Here is a 26782-nt window from a genome sequence, read left to right as displayed (position 1 = left end):
ACCTTCTCCATTCCTGTCATTATTGAAAGAGATTGTGATATCTCACATCTCAAAATAGGGCTACTTAATGTTAGATCCCTCACTTCCAAGGCAGTTATAGTCAATAAACTAATCACTGATCATAATCTTGTTGTGATTGGCCTGACTGAAACATGGCTTAAGCCTGATGAATTTACTGTGTTAAATGAGGCCTCTCCTCCTGGTTACACTAGTGACCATATCCCCCGCKCTTCCCGCAAAGGCGGAGGTGTTGCTAACATTTACGATAGCAAATTTCAATTTACAAAAAACAAAATGACTGCGTTTTTGTCTTTTGAGCTTCTAGTCATGATATCTATGCTGCCTACTCAATCACTTTTGATATCTACTGTTTACAGGCCTCCTGGGCCATATACAGCGTTCCTCACTGAGTTCCCTGAATTCCTATCGGACCTTAGTAGTCATGGCAGATAATATTCACATTTTTGGTGACTTTAATATTCACATGGAAAAGTCCAAAGACCAACTCCAAAAGGCTTAACCACCTAACCGAGGAACTACATTTAACCTTGCGTAATACCCTAGATGCAGTCGCACCCCTAAAAACGAAAAACATTTGTCATRAGAAACTAGCTCCAAGGTATACAGAAATACCCAACTCCTGAAGCAAGCTTCCAGAAAWTTGGAACGGAAATGGCGCTATACCAAACTGGAAGTCTTCCGACAAGCTTGGAAAGAGTACCGTGCAGTATCGAAGAGCCCTCACTGCTGCTCGATCATCCTATTTTTCTAAATGAATTGAGGAGAATAAGAACAATCCTAAATGTATTTCTGATACTGTCGCAAAGCTAACTAAAAAGCAGCATTCCCCAAGARAGGATGGCTTTCACTTCAGCAGTGATAAATTCCTGAACTTCTTTGACRAAAAGATCATGATCATTAGAAAGCAAATTACGGACTCCTCTTTAAATCTGYGTATTTCTCCAAAGCTCAGTTGTCCTGAGTCTGCACAACACTGCCAGGACCTAAGATCAGGAGAGACACTCAAGTTTTTTAATACTAGATATCTCTTGACACATTGATGAAAATAGTCTTGGATTCTTAACCTTCAAGCTGCATACTGGACCCTGTTCCAACTAAACTACTGAAAGAGCTGCTTCCTGTGCTTAGCCCTTCTATGTTGAACATAATAAACGACTCCCTATCCACCGGATGTGTACCAAACTCACTAAAAGTGACAGCAATAAAGCCTCTCTTGAAAAAGTCAAACCTTGACCCAGAAAATAAATAAAAAACACTGCTACTCAGGCCCAGAAGCTAGGATATTCATATTATTAGTAGATTTGGATAGAAAACAATCTGACGTTTCTAAAACTGTTTGAATGATGTCTGTGGGTATAACATAACTTATTTGGCAGGTGAAACCCCGAGTACAAACCATMCAGRAAAASAWWWTWTGAGGTCACTCTCTTTTCAATGGGTTTCCAATGGGAATCTAGAATTCTAAGGCAGTTGCTTGCAGTTCCTATCGCTTCCACTGGATGTCAACAGTCTTTAGAAATTGGTTGATGTTTTTCCTTTGTGTAATGAAGAAGTTGGGCTGTCCAGAACGAGGGTCGAGTGAAGTGTACTGTTTGATAGAGGCGTGTGACCTGAAAAGCATGCTCCACTTTGTTTTCCTCCGGTATTGAACGCAGTTTACCCTGTCTTAAATTGCATCGATTATTTACGTAAAGAAATACCTAAAGTTCTATAAGGAAAGTTGTTTGAAATGTTTGGACAAAGATTACAGGTAAATTATGAGATATTTTGTAGTCATGTTGCGCGAGATGAAACCGGTGTTTTTCTGGATCAAACGCGCCAAATAAATGGACATTTTGGATATATAAAGACGGAATTAATTGAACAAAAGGACCATTTGTGATGTTTATGGGACATATTGGAGTGCCAACAGAAGAAGCTCGTCAAAGGTAAGGCATGAATCATATCTTTAYTTCTGAGTTTCGCGTCGCGGCTGGCGGGTTGAATTATGATTGTCGGTCTTTGTTTGATGGGGTGCTGTCCTCAGATAATAGCATGGTTTGCTTTCGCCGTAAAGCCTTTTTGAAATCTGACACGTTGGCTGGATTAACAACAAGTGTAGGTTTAATTTGGTGTATTGCATGTGTGATTCCATGAAAGTTTAATATTTATAGTAATTTAATTTGAATTTGGCGCTCTGCCATTTCACCGGATGTTGTCAAATCGATCCAGTTAACGGGATTTGATCCATAAGAAGTTATATAATGGCGTCCAAGGCTCTGCATCTGTCCTCATGCTCCTAGACCTTAGTGCTGCTTTTGATACCATCGATCACCACATCCTTTTGGAGAGATTGGAAACCCAAATTGGTCTACACGGACAAGTTCTGGCCTGCTTTAGATCTTATCTGTCGGGAAAGATATCAGTTTGTCTCTGTCTCTGTCTTCTGACAAATTAATTGTAAATTTCGGTGTTCCTCAAGGTTCTGTTTTAGGACCACTATTGYTTTCACTATATATTTTACCTCTTTGTGATGTCATTCGGAAACGTAATGTTAACTTTCACCGCTATGCGGACGATACACACTTTATATTTCGATTAAACATGGTGAAGCCCCAAAATTGCCCTCMCTGGAAGCCTGTGTTTCAGACATGAGGAAGTGGGTGGTGGAACATTTTTTACTTTTAAACTCGGACAAAACAGAGATGCTAGTTCTAGGTCCCAMGAAACAAAGAGATCTTCTGTTGGATCTGACAATTAATCTTGATGGTTGTACAGTAATCTCAAATAAAACTGTGAAGGACCTCGGCGTTACTCTGGACYCTGATCTCTCTTTGACGAACATATCAAGAATATTTCAAGGACAGATTTTTTTCCATCTACGTAACATTGCAAAAATCTGAACATTTCTGTCCATAAATTATGCAGAAAAATGTATCCATGCTTTTCTCACTTCTACATCAGACTACTGCAATGCTCTACTTTCCGGCTAACCAGATAAAGCACAAAATAAACTTCAGTTAGTGCTAAACACGGCTGCTAGAATCTTGACTAGAACCAAACAATTTGATCATACTACTCCAGTGTAGCCTCTGGCTTCCTGTTCAGGCTAGRGCTTACTTACTTAACGCAATATCTCCACTCAATAAGAGTATTTCGAATTGAGATTGGTAACCATATTACGGTTAGCGTTGAGGTTAGGGTTGAGCTGGGATGTGGACATGAAGTTAGGGTTAAGGGTTAGGGTTGAGTCGTAATGTGGACATGAATCTAGGGTTAGGTTTGAGGTAAGGGTTTGGGTTGAGCAGGGATGTGGACAAGAGCTAGGGTTAGGGTTGAGGGTTAGGGTTTGGGTTGAGCAGGGATGTTGACATGAAGCTAGTGTTAGGGTTAGGATTGATTAGGGATTTGGAAGAGAAGCTAGGGTTAGGGTTGTGGCAAGGGTTCGGGTTGAGTTGGGATGTGAAATGAAGCTAGGGTTAGGGTTGAGAGTTATGGGTAAGGTTAGGGTTAAGCCGGGGTGTTGACTTTAATCTACTGTCAAAGTACAACTGTTTATTTGAATCTTGTGTATATATTACACTACCTAAGTGTGTGCTTACTTTGATTGTTTTACTGCATATTAACTGCATACAGTTTAATGGTTTTTGGAGGAACTTATGATTATACAACTTATGTAATGAACTCATGGCCATATAAGGTATACAGAGCCTATTTTTACGACAGCCTTGAATRACTTTCCAACAAAACCCCTTAAACCCAGTTTACTTGTTTACAAAGCTAAAATTGGCCTGTGAGCAGCAAAGCTCTGTTTGTCAACTTCTGCAAGAGAATACCAGCGTGTGAAACATACAGCTGTGTTGCAGCCATGTTGAGGTCAACATACAGTCTGAACATGCAGAGAATAGTGGTCATCTCAAACTGGCAGTTGTAGTGTATTGTACATGTATCACTGTGTCCTGTAAGAAATTCAATCAAACCAGATGGTAAGAACCTGCACTTAAAAAGTACTGGGACTAATGACAACAGATATTTAGCTTTCTGCTACCTTCACGGTCAACTTCATACCACACCATGATGGAAACTGCTTCGTCATAATGCTGACCTTGGCAGTGCACCTTTTGCCTCTGATTGGCTTTCTCTTGACCAATCAAACAGTTCCATTAAATGGGGTGGCACACCCGATTCTGCATATATACCAGGGGTGCAGATTAACCCCTTTCATCGACAGGATCATACAGCAACCATGATTTCTCTGGTCTTCGTTCTGSTCATTGGAGCCGCTTGTGAGTATAGTAATGATCATAGAAAAAAGAACAGGACTGTGTAATGACACTAACATCACAAAKGTGTTTCTTTGATGTTATTWAGAAATATGTTGTTGTTGTTTTATCATAGTGCTATGCTTTTCCATCTCAAAAGCTGAGGTAATATAGCTAAGAATGTGCCTGCTCTCTGTTTACAGTCGCCACGGAGGACGACAAGATTGTCGGAGGGTATGAGTGCAAGGCCAACTCCCAGCCCCACCAGGTGTCTCTGAACTCTGGGTACCACTTCTGTGGTGGCTCCCTGGTCAATGAGAACTGGGTTGTGTCTGCTGCTCACTGCTACAAGTCGTAAGTACACTCCCAAGTGAACTACTAGCAACATATTGAGTCAATAACACCTTGCAACAATTTGATAAGCTTAACTTTTGCCAAACTAAAGGACACAAGTGAACTCCACATTCACATGAACTCTCTCTCTTTCAGCCGTGTGGAGGTGCGTCTGGGCGAGCACAACATCAAGGTGACTGAGGGTAGCGAGCAGTTCATCTCTTCATCCCGCGTGATCCGTCACCCCAACTACAGCTCCTACAACATCGACAATGACATCATGCTGATCAAGCTGAGCAAGCCCGCCACCCTCAACACCWACGTGCAGCCTGTTGCTCTGCCCAGCAGCTGTGCCCCCGCTGGCACCATGTGTACCGTCTCTGGATGGGGCAACACCATGAGCTCCAGTGAGTGCAGAACCTGGGTCAAAGGTTACATGTGCCAGTTGGTCATCTTCATGGTGACTGAGTGTGTTTAAAGGCATTGAAAATATACTATTAGAAACGCAATGCCATTATATATAACCATAACTCTCCTCCTTCTCCCTCTCTCCATTCTTCCATTTCTCTCTGTCTGCTTTTCCTTACAGCYGCYGAYRGCAACAAGCTGCAGTGTCTGAACATCCCCATCCTGTCCTACAGCGACTGTAACAACTCCTACCCTGGCCAGATCACCAACGCCATGTTCTGCGCTGGATACCTGGAGGGAGGCAAGGACTCTTGCCAGGTACTTACCACACTGATCTCAATTTAGTGGTACCACAATGATGACTTTAAATGTACTTTTTCAATTGATTAGAAATTGATAATGAAATAACCAATTCAAATCACGTGTCTCCCTTCTTTCTCTCTCTCTCTCTCTCCCTTCCTCTATCTCTCTCTCGATTTCTTAATCTTTCTCTCTTTCTTTCTCTATCTCTCTCTCTCAGGGTGACTCCGGTGGCCCCGTGGTGTGCAATGGTGAGCTTCAGGGTGTTGTGTCCTGGGGTTACGGATGTGCTGAGCCCGGTAACCCCGGTGTCTACGCCAAGGTAAGACAGAAAACTGGTATTTCTGTTGTGTTTGAGGAAAACATCAAAATACATACATCACTGTGATATCCCTTGGTTTCCTGAAGGAAAAAGACATTGTCTATAAAACATTGATTGATGGTTCTTATGTTGCCTCCCATTGAGTGTGTCCAATAATGTCTTCTTCTCTTCCTCCAGGTGTGCATCTTCAATAACTGGCTGACCAGCACCATGGCCACCTACTAAGTCTGATCCTAGCTTCGGTCCTCCAGCATGGTCCCAGAACTCTACAACATCCTGTGCAGTTCAACATCTACCTTTTATACTGGAGATTAAATACTAATGACAAATAAAGCATTTAACATAATTTGAGTTACTGTGTCTATTCCCAAGGTATAAAACTATAAAAATTAATATACTGTAGAAGGTACTTCTTACATGCATGCAGCATAGAACACATGTTCATGAATGTAGTAGTGCAATAGTATGTTCTGTATGTCATCAAAGTAGTGTTGATTGCAAGTGGAATGTCTCAATTTGTGTTGGTTTATAAATGCTGTAACTATAACAGCTTAAGCACTTCTAATGTACATGTACCGTAGGTGTTTTTAAGGCTTCAATAAACTATAAGGGATAAGTCCGAATACACAATGTATGGTGATGATGTCAAGAAAGTATTGATCTTCAGTTGACCAATTAGAGCATGTTAAAAGAGGGTCCTACCAGTCCCATTTATTATTGGCAATCAAGTATTCTAAGTGGGAACATATCAAACAAAACTTGGGTTGCTGATTCTCTGGCTCCACAGAATACAGATTCTGACTGCACAGACTACTCTCTCTACAAATCATTAGGATTATTTTAATTCTTAATTTTGGTGAACTATCCCTTTAACCTTGTAAACTGTTAGGAGGAATTATTTCTCACTATAAACATTTTTCTACTGGAAACGTCATAGACATGTTCATAGTTTCCATGAATCCATGTGGCAACATTAATTATTGGTTTTATGGGACTATGCCTGTGTAAATGTCAGAGAGAAGTGATCACTTGATGCATAAAAACGGTTACAACTTTGTATTTTCTCCAATGCTCCAATAAATCAAAATGAACTATATTCAGTGAAGAGTGTCTTTTGTATACACATTTTATATTGCTGCTACAGTATGCTATTAACACATACTGTTGTGTATGTGTTCAATAGTGTAAGGCGCCTTTAAGGGGGTTCGAAGGCTGGAACGTCAACTATAATGAAAGTTAAGATCAGACAGAGGCAGCGTACAGGAGCGAAATAAAACGTGACTTTAATCTCTATAAGCAACCACCATCTCAATCAGTTCACGTGACAGATAGGAATTTATAGACACAGGTCAGGCATTACCAATCAATGATAATCAATTGGTAATCACACTTACAATAGCATACTTGTAACCCATTTCACCAACAACTTAAAAACCCACTCATGTAGTAAAAACTCTAAGGGCTCTATTCAATCAGATCCGCTTTAGCAGACATCGGCATAGTGGTTGGTTGTTTTGGCGTTGTTGGAGGTGCAACTGCATTAAAGCTGTCAAATCCACAAGTGGCTCCCGGCCTAGTGGTTAGGATTTGGCTCTCTCACCGCCGCGTCCTGGGTCCGCTTCCTGGTCAGGGAACTGCTTTTTGGGGATCCCGAGTGGCGCAGCAGTCTAAAGCACTGCATCTCAGTGCTTGATGTGTCACTACAGACACTCTGGTTTGAATCCAGGCTGTATCACAACCGGCCATGATTGGGAATCCCATAGGGCGGCGCACAATTGGCCCACATTTGGCCAGTGTAGGCTTTCATTGTAAATAAGAATTTGTTCTTATCTGACTTGCCTAGTTAAACCTGCATTTTTTAGACTACAGTAATTCCTTTTTCTTTAATTCTGTTACCGATTTGGTTTTAATCACCTAATAATTCTTAAAAATGTACCCGCTCACAACAGTATCGCTAATGTAATGACTTGAAAGAATAAGTGAATTCATAAAAAATATTATAGTAGAACGTGTTTAGAATTTCGACTCTTTGAGCTCAAAAAGTGCCATTGGTAACATGAGTTATCGTTAGATGACTGCTAATGAACTTAGCACTTGGCGACACCTTCTGAGTTCTTACACATTAATGATGTCGATGTACCTTGCTGCTGTAAAGGAATTTTGAAAAGCCACTTTCAAAAGGCCCCAAACTGCACACTATTACACAGTACAAAAGGTAATACTTTACATTACATTGCCCTTATTACTGTGTAATTACTCATGTAATTACACTGTATTAAGTATGAATAATTATTCATTATAAATGACTAATAATGATTAAGTATTGAAATTGTTACAAGGAGTTACAATGCACTTACAGCAGTGAGCCTAACCCCAACTTTAGCTCTAACCCTAACCCTAACCCTAAATACAATGCAAAGTACGTACAATGCAACAATGGTTAGAAATTATAATACGTGTTACACTGTAATTACAGGAATAATTACACAGTAAGAAGGGCACTGTAATGTAAAGTGTAACCAACATGCAAAACATACTGCATGTGATTTGCATATGAGTTCACATATAAAACATACTACATGTGATTTGCATATGAGTTCACATATAAAACATACTGCATGTGATTTGCATATGAGTTCACATATAAACATACTGCATGAGATTTGCATATGAGTTCACATATAAAACATAGTACATTTGATTTGCATATGAGTTCACATATAAAATATGCTACTTTTGTTTTGCATATGAGTTCACATATAAAACATACTGCATGTGTTTCACACATGTGTTCACATGCCATAACCTTCGGTCACATGCCATATGTTGACTTTCCACTTAAACAGGCTTCTGTCAATTTTAAGGCCTGGCCCGAAATCAGAAAAAACTTCCCTTTAGTGAATCCATTAGCTGCTCCTCCCTGTGGCACGCTCTGCATGCGCTCTGCTCATGGCGGCTCTGTGTCTGTGACTATCAAGCAACAGCTCCGCTTGGGCTGCTCTGCACAATGAAGAGACATGAGAGAACAGTTAGCTGTTAGCTACTTTCGGTCACACTACATTCTTATTTTCCGTGAATAAATCTCTCCTGTCTTATATTTGACGAAGTTGTTATGTTCTTAGTGATGTGTCACTACAGTTATGATCTTAGTGATGTGTCACTACAGTTATGATCTTAGTGAGATATGACAGTATTGCGCAGCACAGCGCGAGTAAATGACTCAGCTTCGAAATGTTAGTGATCAATTTATTGATAAACGAGCCCTGCCTGTACCCTAGCTTTGATGAAAAAACAACCCTATGTATAATGTCATGGCCTGTCCGGGTTGGAGTCAGGTAGCAGAGCTCTAGGTGTCATTCATCTGGCTAGTGTCGGACTTCTCACAGGCCTTATTTGACAGGATGGGGATGTCCTCACACTGGAGTTTAAACAGGTTGGACACTGACAGAGACAGCCACACTTTCAGGGCCCCCTTCAGACCCACAGTCTGAAGGGGGAAGTATACATACTTATACATACATACATACTTCCGGCGCCGACCGAGATGGCCTGCCTCGCTTCGCGTTCCTAGGAAAATATGCAGTATTTTGTTTTTTTATGTGTTATTCCTTACATTGGTACCCCAGGTAATCTTAGGTTTCATTACATACAGTCGGGAGGAACTACTGAATATAAGAGCAACGTCAACTCGCGTCAACTCACCATCATTACAACCAGGAATATGACTCTCCCGAAGCGGATCCAGTGTTTTGCCTTCCACCCAATACAATGGATCTGATCCCAGCCGGCGACCCTAAGCGACGCCGAAAAAGGGGCAAACGAAGCGGTCTCCTGGTCAGGCTTCGGAGACGGGCACATCGCGCTCCACTCCCTAGCATACTACTCGCCAATGTCCAGTCTCTTGACAATAAGGTTGATGAAATCCGAGCACGGGTAACATTCCAGAGAGACATCAGGGATTGTAACGTTCTCTACTTCACGGAAACATGGCTCACTCAAGAGACGCTAACGGAGTCGGTGCAGCCAGCTGGTTTCTTCACGCATCGCGCCACAGAAACAAACATCTTTTCTGGTAAGAAAGAAAGGGGCGGGGGTTGTATGCCTTCATGATTAACGAGACGTGGGTGTGATCATAACAACATACAGGAACTCAAGTCATTCTGTTCACCGATCTAGAATTCCTCACAATCAAATGTCGACCACATTATCTACCAAGGGAAATTCTTCTTCGATTATAATCACAGCCGTATATAATCCCCCCCCAAGCAGACACATCGATCGGCCCTGAACGAACTTTATCTGACTCTTTGTAAACTGGAAACCCACACACCCTGAGGCTTGCATTCATCGTAGCTGGGGATTTTAACAAGGCTAATCTGAAAACTAAAACTCCCTAAATTCTATCAGCATATCGATTGTGCTACCAGGGCTGCGTAAAACCTTGGATCATTGTTATACTAACTTCCGCAACGCATATAAGGCCCTCCCCCGCCCTCCTTTCGAAAAGCTGACCACGACTCCATTTTGTTGCTTCCAGACCTACAAACAGAAACTTAAAACAACAAGCTCCCTCGCTCAGGTCTGGTTCAACGCTGGTCCGACCAATCTGATTCCACGCTTCAGACTGCTTCGCTCACATGGATTGGGATATGTTCCGCATTGCGTAAACAACAATATTGACGAATACGCTGATTCGAGGAGCGAGTTCATTAGAAAGGGCATTGACGATGTCGTACCCACAGCAACGATTTAAAAACATTCCCCAACCAGAAGCCGTGGATTGATGGCAGCATTCGGTGAAACTGAAAGCGCGAACCACTGCTTTTTAACCAGGGCAAGGTGACCGGAAACATGACCGATACAAACAGTGTAGCTATTCTCTCCGCAAGGCAATCAACAAGCTAAAGTCCAGTATAGAGACAAAGTAGAGTCGCCAATTCAAACAGCTCAGACCACACAGAGGGTATGTGCAGGGTCTTTACAGTCAATCACGGATTACAAAAAAGAAAAACCAGCCCCGTTGCGGACCAGGATGCTTGCTCCCAGACAGGCTAAATAACTTTTTTGCTCGCTTTTGAGGACAATACAGTGCCACTGACACGGCCCGCTACCAAAACTGCGGGCTCTCTTTCAATGCAGCCGAGGTGAGTAAAACATTTAAATGTGTTAACCCTCGCATGGCTGAAGGCCCAGACGGCATTCCCAGCCGCGTCCTCAGAACATGCGCAGACCAGCTGGCTGGTGTGTTTAAGGACATATTCAATCAATCCTTATCCCAGTCTGCTGTTCCCACATGCTTCAAGAGGGCCACCATTGTTCCTGTTCCCAAGAAAGCTAAGAGTAACTGAGCTAAACGACTACCCCCCGTAGCACTCACTTCCGTCATCATGAAAGTGCTTTGAGAGACTAGTCAAGGACCATTATCACCTCCCCCTACCTGACACCCTAGACCCACTCCAATTTGCTTTACCGACCCATAGGTCCACAGACGGCGCAATCGCAACCACACTGCACACTGCCCTAACCCATCTGGACAAGAGGAATACTATGTGAGAATGCTGTTCATCGACTACAGCTCAGCAGTTAACTCCATAGTACCCTCCAAACTCGTCATCAAGCTTGAGACCCTGGTCTCGACCCCGCCTGTGGCAACTGGGTCCTGGACTTGCCTGACGGGCCGCCCCCAGTGGTGAGGGTAGGTAACAACATCTCCACCCCGCTGATCCTCAACACCGGGGCCCCACAAGGGTGCAGGAGAGCCCTCTCCTGTACTCCCTGTTCACCCACGACTGCGTGGCCATGCACGCCTCCAACTCAATCATCAAGTTTTGCGGACGACCACTACTGTGTTAGGCCTTGATTACCAACAACGACGAGACGGCCTACAGGGAGGAGGTGAGGGCCTCGGAGTGTGGTTGTCAGGAAAATAACCTCACACTCAACGTCAACAAAACAAAGGAGATGATTGTGGACTTCAGGAAACAGCAGGAGGGAGCACCCCCCTATCCACATCGACGGACAGTAGTGGAGAAGGTGGAAAGTTTTAAGTTCCTCGGTGTACACATCACGGACAAACTGAATTGGTCCACCCACACAGACAGCTTGTGAAGAAGGCGCAGCAGCGCCTCTTCAACCTCAGGAGGCTGAAGAAATTTGGCTTGTCACCAAAAGCACTCACAAACTTTCTACAGATGCACAATCGAGAGCATCCTGTCGGGCTGTATCACCGCCTGGTACGGGCAACTGCTAACATTTAGTGGTCGCTGCCAACATACTGACTCAACTCCAGCCACTTTAATAATGGGAATTGATGGAATTATGTAAAAATGTACCACTAGTCACTTTAAACAATGCCACTTAATATAATGTTTACATACCCTACATTACTCATCTCATATTATTATATGTATATACTGTACTCTATATCATCTACTGCATCTTGCCATCTTTATGTAATACATGTATCACTAGCCACTTTAAACTATGCCACTTTATGTTTACATACCCTACATTACTCATCTCATATGTATATACTGTACCTCATATACCATCTACTGGCATCTTGCCTATGCCGTTCTGTTTACCATTTACACTCATTCATATATCTTTATGTACATATTCTTTATCCCTTTACACTTGTGTGTATAAGGTAGTAGTTGTGGAATTGTTAGGTTGGATTACTTGTTGGTTATTACTGCATTGTCGGAACTAGAAGCACAAGCATTTCGCTACACTCGCATTAACATCTGCTAACCATGTGTATGTGACAAATAAAATTTGATTTGATTTGATTTGAGTACCATTTTACACCCAGTCTGCATTCCCACCAGAGTCGGTATCAATTTTCCCCTATTCAGACACCCCACACATGTCCCCGGCCTTGGGGCAGGCTGTGGGCAGGGCGATGGGCTTGACAAACTTGTTGAGAGTGACAGGGTGGGCCAGCTTCAACAGCATAATGTCGTGGTCCAGGGTCTGGTAGTCATAGCTCTGGTACCAGTAGATGGCGTCCACAGACAAATGATTTGTGAGTGAAAACAGGAGAGAAAACATGAAACAGAAAGAAAATATAATGCACTGACGAAGGAAGAGAGGCTTGAGGGAAAAGATAAGTGAATGTGACCTTAGTACTTACATAATCCAGCAGTGGGAGGCAACGATGATCCACTGGGCGTTGATGAGGGAGCCTCACACTCATAACCCCAACGATCCTATTATCCATAGGAGCTGCCACTGAGGGAATTAAGGATAGGGAGGGAGGGTGAGATGAGAAAGAGAGAAGGATGAAGAGAGGGAGTAGTGTTCAGAAAGCATGACAGGAGGAAGGTTATGCAGAGGTTAGAGTTAATGTTATATTATACAAGATGGGCAAATGGGGAGCACTAACCTTTCAGCATGACAATAATCTACAACACAAGGCCAAATCTACACTGGAGTTGTTTACCAATAAGACATTGAATGTTTCTGAGTGGCCAAGTTACAGTTTTGACTTAAATCTGCTTGAAAATCTATGGCAAGACTTGAAAATTGCTGTCTAGCCATGATCCCCAACATCTTGACAAAGCTTGAAGAATGTTGAAAATAACAATGGGCTAATATTGCACAGTCCAGGTGTGTAAAGCTCTTATAGACTTAACCAAGAAGATTCACAGCTGCTTCTAGATTGTTAACTCAGGGAGCTGAATGCTTATGCAACAACTATATTTTAGTTAAACAATTTCTGTGAATCTTTAAAAAACAAACATTTTCTTCCACTTTGACATTACAGAGAATTTTGGGTAGATTGTTGACCAAAAAAATTCAATCCATTTTAATCCCACTTTGTAACACAATAAAATGTTCCAAAGGGTATGAATACTTTTTCAAGGCACTGTAAATGCACTGTAATTTTATCTTTAAAACTGCTACGTTTTCTCTCTGTCTCATGGCAAAATGTGTAGAATTCCAGGAAATGTGCTTTAAAACGGCAACAAAAATCTGTTCTATAGCAAAATGTGTAGAATTTGCTTGAAAACTGGAAAACTTTCTCTGCTGATGCCAAGAGGTAGACCTACCTTTAAACTGTTCTTTCCCAGGGCCCAAAACTTGATTAGTCTGGCCATGCATTGCAGAAGTCATAGTAAAAGTCCTTGTATGCTATTTTTATTGCATTCTAAAGAAGTTGTGTTCTGATTATGAGGGGGTCCCTGGTGAATTTGCTAACACAAAAGGGGTTCCCGGCCCCAAATAGTTTGAAAACCGCTGTACTTGACTACTGTACTGTGGTCGGCAATGTTGACATCAGAAAAATTAGACGGTAATTTAATTGAATCAAAACTTCTATGAAGATCCTGACGCCATCAATGAAATGAAGAACTATGACAAGTTTACCCAATTAGAGAATGCAGCCAAGGTCAAGGAGGACCTGGATCTCCTAGAGAATGTGACCTTTAACATCGCTGTGACAGGGGAAAGTGGGTCAGGAAAGTCCACTTTTGTTAACGCCTTACTTGGACTGGATGGGGACGAGGGAGCAGCAGAAACCGGAGTGATGGAGACCACCATGAAGGCCATTAGATGCTCCCACCCCACAATGCCTAACGTGAAAATCTGGGACCTGCCTGGTATCGGCACCCCAAACTTTAAAGCAAAGAAGTACCTGAAGGAGGTCAAGTTTGAAACCTACAACTTCTTCATCATCATCGGCACAGTGAGGTTCAAAGAGAACAACATCATGCTGGCCAAAGAGATCCAGAAGATGAAGATGTTTTACTTCGTCCGGTCGAAGATCGACAACGACAGCCGAGCCGAGGCATGGAAGAAGAACTATAGGGAGGAAGATTTGCTCTCCAAGATCAGACATAATTGTGAGGTGAACCTGAAGACCGTAGGGAGCCCAAAAGTCTTTCTCATCTCCACCTTTGAGCTGGGGAAGTGCTTGACTCTCTCTCTCTCGAAAAACCTCCCAGAGCACAAGCGGTCCACCTTGATCCAGTCTCTGCCGGTTTGCTCCAAAGTCATGATTGAAAAGAAGAGGAAGGAGCTTTTCAAAACTCCTTGCGTTGCAGCTGCTGCCACCTCAACCACAGCAGCCGTACCCATCCCTGGCTTCTCACTGGTCTGTGAGGTTGGTATTATGCAGGCCTTCCTCTGCAGGGCCTTCATAGCCTTTGGACTAGATGAGACTCTCAGAACGTGTCCATAAGCCAGTGGATGAACCGAGCTCAGCGATGAAGTCTCGCTTCGCTGGGGGAGTCGATGAGAAGGTGGTGGCTGGAATGCTGAGAACAACAGCTATGGTGGCAGCCAAGACCATCGAGGTTGTGTTGACTAGCATACCTGCCATTGGTAGGTTTGGATCAGTGGGGATTGCCTTTGCCACTACATTACACCTTCTGGATAAGGGATTAAAAGAGATGGTGGAGGATGCTAAAGCAGTGCTCATGGTGGCAGGTGTAGAAGGATGTAAAATGATCAAACTGAAAACACCTTGTTCTTTATGGTGGATGCTATAATGGCTGCAGATACATATCCTACAGGTGAAATGTCAAATGTCTAATCACTTTTGTTACCATGACAACAAAGAGTCAGGAACCCAAGGTTTGAGTTTGTTAACTTAGGTATAGCGTTGTTATTAAAATTAGCATTATTATTAGCATTAGTATTTTGTTAGCTATAGCATTGTTGACATCCCTTTTTATTTTAGATATTTTGTAATTGTATCTACACTGTCACATGCACAGGGTTGCAGATGTCGTTGCAGTGTTCAGTGAAGTACTTAAGATCTGAGCTCCAACAGAGCAGGTGTGAATGAAACAATAAACACAATAAAATACAAATTATACTGAACAAAAATATAAACGCAACATGCAACAATTTCAATGATTTTACTGAGTTACAGTTCATATAAGGAAATCAGTCAATTGAAATAAATTCATTAGGCCCAAATCTATGGATTTCACGTGACTGGGCAGGTGCGTAGCCATGGGTGGGCCTAGGAGGGCTTTATTACAGACAGAAATACTCCTCAGTTTCATCAGCTGTCCGGGTGGTTGTTCTCAGATGATCCCGCAGGTAAAGAAGCCGGACGTGGAGGTCATGTGCCGGCGTGGTTACACGTTGTCGGGTGTGAGGCGGGTTGGATGTACCGCCAAATTCTCGAAAACGACATTGTAGAGAAATTAACATGAAATTATCTGGCAACAGCTCTGGTGGACATTCCTGCAGTCAGCATGCCAATTGCATGCTCCCTCAAAACTTGAAACTTGGAATTGTGGTGTGTGACAAAACTGTACATTTTATTGTCCCCAACACAATGTGCACCTGTGTAATGATCATGCTGTTTAATCAGCTTCTTGATATGCCACGCCTGTCAGGTGGATAGAATATCTTGGCAAAGGAGAAATGCTCACTAACAGGGATGTAAACAATAATACGCTTTTTGTGCATATGGAACATTTCTGGAATCGTTGGGAAAAATGGGACCAACACTTTACATGTTGCATTTAAATTTTTGTTCAGTATACATTTAGATGAGATGCATAGCACGCTGTGCAAGTGGATAAACCTTATGTAACCACATGGGCTATCTTCACCTCTTCTCTGTTCACAGTTTAAACATTAGAATGGGGAACTGAATATAGGCCTATAGTATGGGCATCTCTGTTTTCTCAGTGTTTTGTCAGTACAGAACCTATTATATTTCTATATACTTATTTTAAATTTATGCAGTTCTGTCCTTGAGCTATTCTTATCTATTATTGTTCTGTATTATGTCATGGTTTATGTTTTCTTTGCGCCCCAGGAAGAGTAGCTGCAGCTTTTGCAACAACTAATGGGATCCTAATAAAAGAACAATAACCACCAGTCCAGACTGAGGTAGAGATGGGTCCGTAACTCAGAACAGATTATTATAAACATTCTACAGTACAGATTTACAGCAGTTATTTGGCTGGGTATGACATTACCAATTGCACATCAAATCAATCAAATGTATTTATAAAGCCCTTTTTACATCAGCAGATGTCACAAAGTGCTGTACAGCAACCCAGCCTAAACCCCAAACAGAAAGCAATGCAGGTGTAGAAGCACGGTGGCTAGGAAAAACTCTAGAAAGGCCGGAACCTAGGAAGAAACCTATAGAGGATACCAGGCTCTGGGGGGTGGCCAGTCCTCTTCTGGCTGTACTGGGTGGATATTATAACAGAACATGGCCAAGATGTTCAAAAGTTCATAGATGACCAGCAGGGTCAGATAATAATAATCCCAGTGGTTGTAGAGGGTGCAAAAGGACAGCACCTCAGGAGTAAATGTCAGTTGGCTTTTCATAGCCGATCATTCAGAGTTAGAGACAGCAGGTGCGGTAGAGAGTGAGTCCAAAACAGCAGGTCCGGGACAAGGTAACACGTCCAGTGAACAGGTCAGGGTTCAATAGCAGCAGGCAGAACAGTTGAAATTGGAGCAGCAGCATGACCAGGTGGACTGGGGACAGCAAGGAGTCATCAGGCCAGGTAGTACTGAGGCATGGTCCTAGGGCTCCGGTCCTCCGAGAGAGAGAAAGAGAAAGTATTAGATGGAGCATACTTAAATTCACACAGGACACTGGATGAGACAGGAGAAATACTCCAGATATAACAGGCTGACCCTAGCTCCCCGACACAAACTATTGCAGCATAAATACTGGAGGCTGAGACAGGAGCGATCGGGAGACACTGTGGCTCTGGCCGACGATACCGCCGGACAGGGCCAACCAGGCAGGATAAAACCCCACCCACTTTGCCAAAGCACAGCCCCCACACCACTAGAGGGATATCTTCAACCACCAACCTACTACCCTGAGACAAGGCCGAGTATATCCCACAAAAATCACCCCCACGGCACGAACCTGAGGCGGGCGCCAACCCAGACAGGAAGATCACGTCAGTTACTCAACCCACTCAAGTGACGATTGGAAGAGCACCAGTAAGCCAGTGACTTATACTCGTAATAGGGTTAGAGGCAGAAAATCCCAATGGAGAGAGGGGAACTGGACAGGCAGAGACAGCAAGGGCGGTTCATCGCTCCAGTACCTTTCCATCCACCTTCACACCCCTGGGCCAGACTACACTCAATTATAGGGTCTACTGAAGAGATGAGTCTTCAATAAAGACTTAAAGGTCGAAACCGAGTCTGCGTCTCTCACGTGGAAAGGCAGACCATTCCATAAAAATGTAGCTCTATAGGAGAAAGCCCTGCCTCCAGCTGTTTGCTTAGAAATTCTAGGAACAGTAAGGAGGGCTGCGTCTTGTGACCGTAGCGTACGTGTAGGTATGTACGGCAGGACCAAATCGGAAAGATTGGTAGGCGCAAGCCCATGTAATGCTTTGTAGGTTAGCAGTAAAACCTTGAAAAAAGTCCTAGTCTTAACAGGAAGCCAGTGTAGAGAGGCTAGCACTGGAGTAATATGATCAAATTGTTTGGTTCTAGTCGAGATTCTAGCAGCCGTGTTTAGTACTAACTGAAGTTTTTTGTGTGCTTTATTCGGGTAGCCGGAAGGTAGAGCATTGCAGTAGTCTAATCTAGAAGTGACAAAAGCATGGATATATTTTTCTGCATAATTTATGGACAGAAATGTTCAGATTTTTGCAATGTTACGAAGATGAAAAAAAAATGAAAAAAAATAAAAAATCGTCCTTGAAATATTCTTGATATGTTCATCAAAGAGAGATCAGGGTCGAGAGTACGTTGAGGTCCTTCACAGCTTTATTTGAGATGACTGTACAACCATCAAGATTAATTGTGAAATCCAACAGAAGATCTTTGTTTCTTGAGACCTAGAGCTAGCATCTCTGTCATAAAAAAATTTCCGCCATCCCCTTCCTTATGTCTGAAACACAGGGTTCCAGGCAATTTTGGGGCTTCACCATGTTTCACTGAAATGTACAGCTGTGTATCGTCCGCATAGCAGTGAAAGTCAACATTATGTTTCCAAATGACATCACCAAGAGGTAAAATAGAGTGAAAACAATAGTGGACCTAAAACGGAACCTTGAGGAACACCAACATGTACAGTTGATTTGTCAGAAGACAAACCACCCACAGAGACAAAATTATATCTTTCCGATAGATAAGATCTAAACCAGGCCAGAACTTCTCCGTGTAGAACAATTTGGGTTTCCAATCTCTCCAAAAGAATGTGGTGATCAATAGTATCAAAAGCAGCACTAAGGTCAAGGAGCACGAGGACAGATGCAGAGCCTTGGTCTGAGGCCAGTAAAAGGTAATTTACCACCTTCACAAGTGCAGTCTCAGTGCTATGATAGGGTCTAAAACCAGACTGAAGCGTATACATTGTCTTCAGGAAGGCAGTGAGTTCCTGCGCAACAGCTTTTTCATTTTTTTGAGAGAGGAATGGGAGATTCAACATAGTTTTTTTATAATTTCTGGGTCAAGGTTTGGCTTTTTCAAGAGAGGCTTTATTACGGACACTTTTAGTGAGTTTGGTACACATCCGGTGGACATGGAGCCGTTTATTATATTCAACATAGAAGGGCCAAGCACAGGAAGCAGCTCTTTCAGTAGTTTAGTTGGAATAGGGTCCAGCATGTAGCTTGAAGGTTTAGAGTCCACGACTATGTTCAATGTGTCAAGAGATATAGTATTAAAAAACTTGAGTGTCTCTCCTGCTCTTAGGTCCTGGCAGTGTTGTGCATACTCAGGACAACTGAGCTTTGGAGAAATACGCAGATTTAAAGAGGAGTCCGTAATTTGCTTTCTAATGATCATGATTTTTTCATCAAAGAAGTTCATGAATTTATCACTGCTGAAGTGAAAGCCATCCTCTCTTGGGGAATGCTGCTTTTTAGTTAGCTGTCCAAAATACATTTTGGATTGTTCTTATTCTCCTCAATTAAGTTGGAAAAATAGGATGATCGAGCAGCAGTGAGGGCTCTTCGATACTGCACGGTACTGTCTTTCCAAGCTAGTCGGAAGACTTCCAGTTTGGTGTAGCACCATTTCCATTCCAATTTTATGGAAGCTTGCTTCAGGGCAAGGGTATTTTCTGTATACCAGGGAGCTAGTTTCTTATGACAAATGTTTTTGTTTTTAGGGATGCGACTGCATCTAGGGTATTACGCAAGGTTAAATGTAGTTCCTCAGTTAGGTGGTTAACCGATTTTTGTACTCTGATGTTCTTGGGTAGGTGGAGGGAGTCTGGAAGGGCATCTAGGAATCTTTGGGTTGTGCAAGAATTTATAGCACGGCTTTTGATGATCATTGGTTGGGGTCTGAGCAGATTATTTGTTGCGGTTGCAAACGTAATAAAATGGTGGTCTGATAGTCCAGGATAATGAAGAAAAACATTAAGTTCCACAATATGTATTCCACGGGACAAAACTTGGTCCAGAGTATGACTTTGGCAGTGAGTAGGTCCAGAGACATGTTGGACAAAACCCATTGAGTCGATGATGGCTCCGAAAGCCTTTTGGAGTGGGTCTGTGAACTTTTCCATGTGTAAGTTTCACAGTAAATCTACCTCCTCATGTTTGAAATAACTTCAGTATCACATTCAATCTACCTCCTCGTGCTTGACGCCATGTGAGACAGGCTCGATCAGAGGCCTAACCCCTCTGTTTAAAGGTGGAAATAACTGATTCAACAATAGAACTGGGGATTACCCCCCAGTATCCCCAAGAAAATGTCAAGTGTATACAACAGTACATGGAAATTGATATACAGTGCCTTCAGAAAATATCCATACCCCTGGACTTATTCCACATTTTGTTGTGTTACAGCCTGAATTCCTAACGGATTAAATATACATTTTCTCACCTATCTACACAAAATACTTTACAAATGTTTACAAATGTATTGAAAATGAAATACAAAAATATCAAATTTACATAAGAATTCACACCCCTGAGTCAATACTTTGTAGAATCCCCTTTGGCAGCGATCACAGCTGTGAGTCTTTCTGGGTTAGTCTCTGAGAGCTTTCCACACCTGGATTGTGCTACATTTTCTTATTATTTTCTAAATTCTTCAAGCTCTGTCAAATTGGTTGTTGATATTTGCTAGACAACCATTTTCAGGTCTTGCCATAGATTGTCAAGTAGATTTAAGTCAAAACTGTAACTCTGCCACTCGGGAACATTCATTGTCTTCTTGGTAGGAAAGTCCAGTGTAGATTTGGCCATGTGTTTTAGGTTATTCTGCTGCTGAAAGGTGAATTAATCTCCCAGTCTGGTTGAAAGCAGAGTGAACCAGGTTTTCCTCAAGGATTTTGTCTGTGCTTAGCTCTATTCCATTTCATTTTTATCCTGAGAAACTCCCCAGTCCTTAATGATTACAAGCATACCCATAACATGATTCAGCCACTACTTTGCATGAACATATGGAGAGTGGTACTCAGTAATGTGTGGCATTGGATTTGCCCCAAACATAACACTTTGTTTTCAAGACAAAATGTTAATTGCTTTGGCATAATTTTTGCATTATTACTTTAGTGCCTTGTTGCAAACAGGATGCATGTTTTGAAATATATTTATTCTGTATATCCTTCTTTTCACTTTGTCAATTAGGTTAGTATTGTGGAATAACTGCAATGTTGTTGAACCATCCTCAGTTTTCTCCTATCACAGCCATAAAACTCTGTAACTGTTTTACAATCAATAATGGCCTCATGGTAACATCACTGAGCAGTTTCATTCCTCTCCGGCAACTGATGAGATGAGGTAGTCTGAGATGAGATGAGGTAGTCATTCAAAAATCATGTTAAACACTATTATTGCACACAGAGTGAGTCCACGCAACTTATTATGGGATTTGTTAAGCAAATTTGTACTATTGACCATTTTAAATTCAGGCTGTAACACAACAAAATGTGGAAAAAGTCAAGGGGTGTGAATGCTTTCTGAAGGCACTGTAGATAATGTGTTAAAAGGCATGTAATGATTAACTATTGAATCACCAAGACTTATTATAAATAAATGAAATACATACCTCCTCTCAGTCAGCTTACTGCCCATCACGTGTCATGCATTCAACAGACGACAGCAACACTCAGTCCAGTCTTCTAACTGCTTCATGAAACATAGTCCCATCATCTGACTCCACACTGAAATAAAAGTAACAGTTAGCTAATTGCCAATGTCAGGTGGTCTGTAGCTCTATTTGGCATATTCAATAACAAATATTCATGTTTTTTTGTAAGAGTTAGCTAGCTTATACAGAAGCTAACTAAAAGCAGCCTACCTGTTCCTGTTTACAAAAATGTGCTCAAATCCTGAAACAACCTTATCTAGCTAGCCTACAGTTTATTATATGATTATTGCTTCATAAACATATTTGAATTAAATAATACATTTTTATGAACCTTGCTCTTTGCCACTCCAACCTCGGCAACAATGCTGCAAAAATACTAATACTATCTAACCCCTGCCATCGAGAGTAAACGTGTCGGACGAGATAGCTAGCCATTTTTCTGAACATTCAGCAGCATCATTAATATTGATATAAATGTCAATGCAAAACAGCTAAAACAAATGAAAAGGCAGCTAGTTAGCTGTCATTTCAGAGTTAGATGTGACTGTGACACGGAACCCAAACCGGCTACGCGCGTGCGCTATCGTGCATACATTTATTTTGTCCCCCTACACCAAACGCGATCACGACACGCAGGTTAAAATATAAAAACCAACTCTGAACCAATGTCATTAATTTGGGGACAGGTCGAAAAACATTAAACATGTATGGCAATTTAGCTAGTTAGCTTGCACTTGCTAGCTAATTTGTCCTATTTAGCTAGCTTGCTGTTGCTAATTTGTCCTGGGATATAAACATTGAGTTGTTATTTTACCTGATATGCACAAGGTCTTCTACTCCAACAATTAATCCACACATAAAACGGCAAACCGAATCGTTTCTAGTCATCTCTCCTCCTTCCAGGCTTTTTCATCTTTGAACTTATATGGTGATTGGCATCTAAACTTTCCTAGTATTACCACGACCACCGGCAAAACAGCTTCAATCACCCACGTGGGTATAACCAACGAGGAGATGGGTACCTGCTTCTATAAACCAATGAGGAGATGGGAGAGGCAGGACTTTCAGCGCAATCTGTGTCAGAAATAGAAAGGAGTTCTATTTTAGCCCTTGGCATCACAGACACTCGTTGGCACGCGCAAGCAGTGTGGGTGCAATAATTGAATAACATGGATTTCTACATTTATTTTGCGACGCTCGCGCACGCGACGTGTCCGGTCTGGTCAGCATGTTAGGTTCTCAGCTATTGTTTGCTAAAATCCACATTACCTTCTGGGATAGGGATAGAAACCTCAAGGTTTTTTGCCTTCACTGGGTTTATATATAGAACCTTCTTTAGTAAAGGGTTATTTAATCTTGTCAAATCAAATAAAAGTTTATTGGTCGGGTACACAGATGTGCAGATGTTATCGCAGGTGCAGCGAAATGCTTGTTCCTAGCTCCAACAGTGCAGTAATACCTTACAAAACACAAAACAATACACAAATAATCCAAAAAGTAAAAAGAAAGAAATATCGCCCAATGAACCATGAAGATTGCCAATCCATAAAACAATGCATAAAACCCCAAATAACCCTGTTTTCTAAGATTGCACAATGCATGTATATTACATAAATGGATAGTTCTGCATGTGATGAATGTTTGTGTGTTATTAATTTAGCTCATTTTCTGGGTTGTCAGGAGCAAGATGTCTGATGAAAACTTATATGAGGATCTTGACATCGTCAAGGAAATGAAGAACTACGACAAGTTTACCCCAACAGAGAATGCAGCCAAAGCAAAGGAGCACCTGGATTTGCAGGAGAACGTGACCCTTAACATTGCTGTGACAGGGGAGAGCGGGGCGGGAAAGTCCACCTTTGTTTAATGCCTTACTTGGACCAAGGGGCAGCAGAAACTGGAGTGACCAAGACCACAATGAAGCCCATTAGATACAGCCATCACACAATGCCTAATGTGAAATTCTGGGACCTGCCTGGTATCGGCAGCCAAACTTTAAAGCAAAGAAGTACCTGAAGAAGGACAAGTTTAAAACCTACAACTTCTTCATCATCATCGGCACAGTGAGGTTCAAAGAGAACAACATCATGCTGGCCAAAGAGATCCAGAATATGAAGAAGATATTTTACTTTGTCTGGTCGAAGATTGACAACGACAGCCGAGCTGAGGCTTGGAAGAAGAACTACAGGGAGGAGGATTTGCTCTCCAAGATCAGACAGAATTGTGAGGTGAACCTGAAGACCGTAGGGAACACCAACGTTTTCCTCATCTCCACATTTGAGCTGGGGAAGTACGATTTCCAGAAGCTAATCTACTCTCTGGAGGAAAACCTCTCAGAGCACAAGAGGTCGGCCTTAATCCAGGCTCTGCCGGTTTGCTCAATAGTCATGATTGAGAAGAAGAGGAAATGTCTTTTCAAAAGCGCCTCCACCACAGCAGCCGTACCCATCCCTGGGCTGAGAGATTGGTGTTATGCAGGCCTTCTTCCACAAGGCCTTCATAACCTTTGGACTGGATGAGAAATCCCTCCAGAGACTGTCAGAACGTGGCAACAAGCCAGTGGGTGAACTGAGCTCAGCGATGAAGTCTCACTGGGGGAGTTGATGAGAAGGTGATGGCTAGAATGCTGCATACAGCAGTCATGGTGGCAGCCAAGGCTATCGAAGCTGTGTTGACCACTGTTGTTTTTAGTTTTGGTGCAATGGGGATTGCTTTTGCCACTACATTACACCTTCTGCACAAGGGAATAAAATAGTTGGTGTAGGATGCTAAAGCAGTGCTAATGGTGGCAGGCTTGGAATTACAAAAAATGGTCAGACTGAAAACACCCTGTTCTTCAAGGTGGATGCGGTTACAATGGCTGTACTTTAGATACAGCTTTTCACAAGTCAAATGTCTGATTCATGTCTGATCACTTTTGTTACCATGACAATATGAATAGAGCCATGAACCCAACGTTTGAGTTTGTTTACTTAGTTCTGGTGTTGTACGTAGAGTTAGCATCATTATTCTAATTATCATTGTAATTAGCTATAGCATCATTATTAGCATTTGCATCATTAACAGCATTAGCAGTGTGTAGTGCAAAACAATGGAGGCCATACATCTGTTAGCATATGTTTGTTAGCATGGTTACTTTTCCATTTAATTTGTCTTTGCCATCTAATTTCTTGCTCTGTACAATATACCATTGTCACTATTTGATTGTACTAGTAACTAGTAGGTGGGTGCTTAGGAAATGTCAAACAGTGGAAGAGTACCTCTGTTAGCATGCTTCTTTGTGTCATCTCATTTTCAATTATTAAATTGTTTGATGTGACTTTAAATATTGTAGTAATCTACCCTGTTATCTAAATCATTGATTGTTTGTGTATTTTTTTTATTGACACAAAGAATTGTAATAAAAAAGACAAACATACAGTAGTGAAGTCAAAGATGCCATTTTATTGACTAGATGTTTCTTTGTCTTCCTGTATGTAACAACATCAGCCTTCTGTCTCTCTCTACTTCATCTTCTCTCCCTCTCTCTCTCCCCCTCTCAAGCTCCTTCTCCTTCTCCTTCTCTCTCTCTCTCTCTCTCTCTCTCTCTCTCTCTCTCTCTCTCTCTCTAGCTCTCTCTCACTCTCTCTCTCTACTCTGGTGTGGAGGGTACAGGCTAGTAGTTGGTGATGATCTCATCGATCCAGGGCAGCAGGGCACAGACCTTGGTGTAGACACCAGGATAGTTGGGCTGGGCACAGCCAACACCCCAGGACACGATGCCATGCAGCTCTCCGTTACATACCAGGGGACCGCCGGAGTCACCCTGAGAGAGAAACAGAGGGGGGAAAGAGAGATAATGAATTAATATATAAATGAATAAACAAACAAATGAAATGTTCTGTTTGTGAGGTTACAGGGGTATTCTCCATACCTGACAGGCGTCCTTGCCTCCCTCCAGGTATCCRGCACACACCATGGTATCAGTAATCTGGCCAGGGTAGGACTCCTCACAGGCCTTCTTAGACAGGATGGGGATGTTCACACACTGCAGGTTAAATGGGTTGAACACTGACAGAGAGAGAGACAGAGAGACAGATGAGAGACAGAGAAAGAGATAGAGACACAGTTGGGGGGAGAGAGAGAGAGAGAGAGAGATGGTTGGGGGGAGAGAGAGGGGGGGAAAGAAAATATACAGTAAGTGGTATTCTTAGAAGTAGCTACCCTCTCAAGTAAATTGATTTGCTGATTTCCCATCAACATGTAGACCTAGCGTGAGCTATAATTTCAAGAAAATGTATTTTAGTTGATTACATTCAATAACCCATATTTTCTCATCTCATCCCAATCTCATTGTCATTCCACCCCATCCCATACTACACCCCATCTACATAAATACCCGAGTCGGTGTAGATGTTTCCCCATCCAGACACCACACACATGTCACCGGCCTTGGGGCAGGCTGTGGGCAGGGCGATGGGCTTGACAAACTTGTTGAGAGTGACAGGGTGTGCCAGCTTCAACAGCATAATGTCGTGGTCCATGGTCTGGTAGTCATAGCTCTGGTGCCAGTAGATGGCGTCCACAGACATGTACTGCTCCGTTCCTTCGTGCTCCCAGATGTGGTGGTCACCCAGGATGGCAAGCTGACTCCAAGGACTGGAGGGAGGGAGAGAGAGGGAGAGAGAGAGAGAGAGAGAAGGAGAGAGTGAGAGAGCGAGGGAGAGAGAGAGAGGACATGATTTATGAGAGGAAAGAGAGCAGAAAGGGATGAAGGTGAATAAGTGGAGAGAGGAAGGCAGAGAAGATAAGAAGGAGAGAGGGGAAGACAGAAAGTGAAGACAGATGGAAAATTGGAGAAGGGAGAGGATAAAAAAAATAGAAACCTTTACATGAAGAGGCCTTTGGGAGGCACAGTAAAGGGAAAAGATGGTTGACAGTGACCCTGCAGTACTCACTTCATCCAGCAGTGGGCGGCAGAGATGATCCACTGGTCGTTAATGAGGGAGCCACCACAGAAGTGGTAGCCGATGTTAAGAGAGGCTTGCCAGGGCTGGGAGTGAGCCTCACACTCATAACCCCCCACGATCCTGTCATCCATAGGAGCTGCCGCTGAGGGAGGGAAGGAGTGGAAGGCAGAGGGAGGGTCAGAGGAGAAAGAGAGTAGGATGGAGAG

General features: G+C 42.5%; 2 protein-coding genes and 2 pseudogenes across 2 annotated transcripts in view; 3 read left to right on the top strand and 1 right to left on the bottom strand.

Annotated features, from left to right (window-relative positions):
• Window positions 1-4198: 4198 nt before the first annotated feature.
• LOC112081011 (trypsin-1) lies at window positions 4199-5971 on the top strand. The gene is made up of 6 exons (XM_024146964.2): window positions 4199-4286; window positions 4466-4616; window positions 4752-5002; window positions 5185-5321; window positions 5524-5625; window positions 5803-5971. Exons 1-6 carry the CDS (start codon window positions 4247-4249, stop codon window positions 5848-5850), a joined length of 729 nt encoding a protein of 242 aa, XP_024002732.1. The 5' UTR covers window positions 4199-4246; the 3' UTR covers window positions 5851-5971.
• An 8001-nt stretch (window positions 5972-13972) lies between these two features.
• Window positions 13973-15119, top strand: LOC112081003 (interferon-gamma-inducible GTPase 10-like; annotated as a pseudogene).
• An 8195-nt stretch (window positions 15120-23314) lies between these two features.
• Window positions 23315-24231, top strand: LOC112081002 (interferon-gamma-inducible GTPase 10-like; annotated as a pseudogene).
• Window positions 24232-25051: 820 nt separating this feature from the next.
• Window positions 25052-26782, bottom strand: part of LOC112081010 (trypsin-2) — a 7188-nt gene continuing 5457 nt past the window's right edge. The window contains exons 2-5 of the mRNA XM_024146963.2: window positions 26565-26718; window positions 26006-26265; window positions 25541-25677; window positions 25052-25432 (exon numbers count right to left, since the gene is read on the bottom strand). Coding sequence (XP_024002731.1) covers window positions 25283-25432; window positions 25541-25677; window positions 26006-26265; window positions 26565-26718 — 701 coding nt within the window. The 3' untranslated portion in view covers window positions 25052-25282. The remainder of the gene's footprint in view (window positions 25433-25540; window positions 25678-26005; window positions 26266-26564; window positions 26719-26782) is intronic.

The sequence above is a fragment of the Salvelinus sp. IW2-2015 genome, unplaced genomic scaffold (genome assembly GCF_002910315.2).
Source record: "Salvelinus sp. IW2-2015 unplaced genomic scaffold, ASM291031v2 Un_scaffold16647, whole genome shotgun sequence".
Lineage (NCBI taxonomy): Eukaryota > Metazoa > Chordata > Actinopteri > Salmoniformes > Salmonidae > Salvelinus > Salvelinus sp. IW2-2015.
Note: the sequence above shows the minus strand (reverse complement) of the source record. Positions and strands in the feature narration are given on the sequence as shown.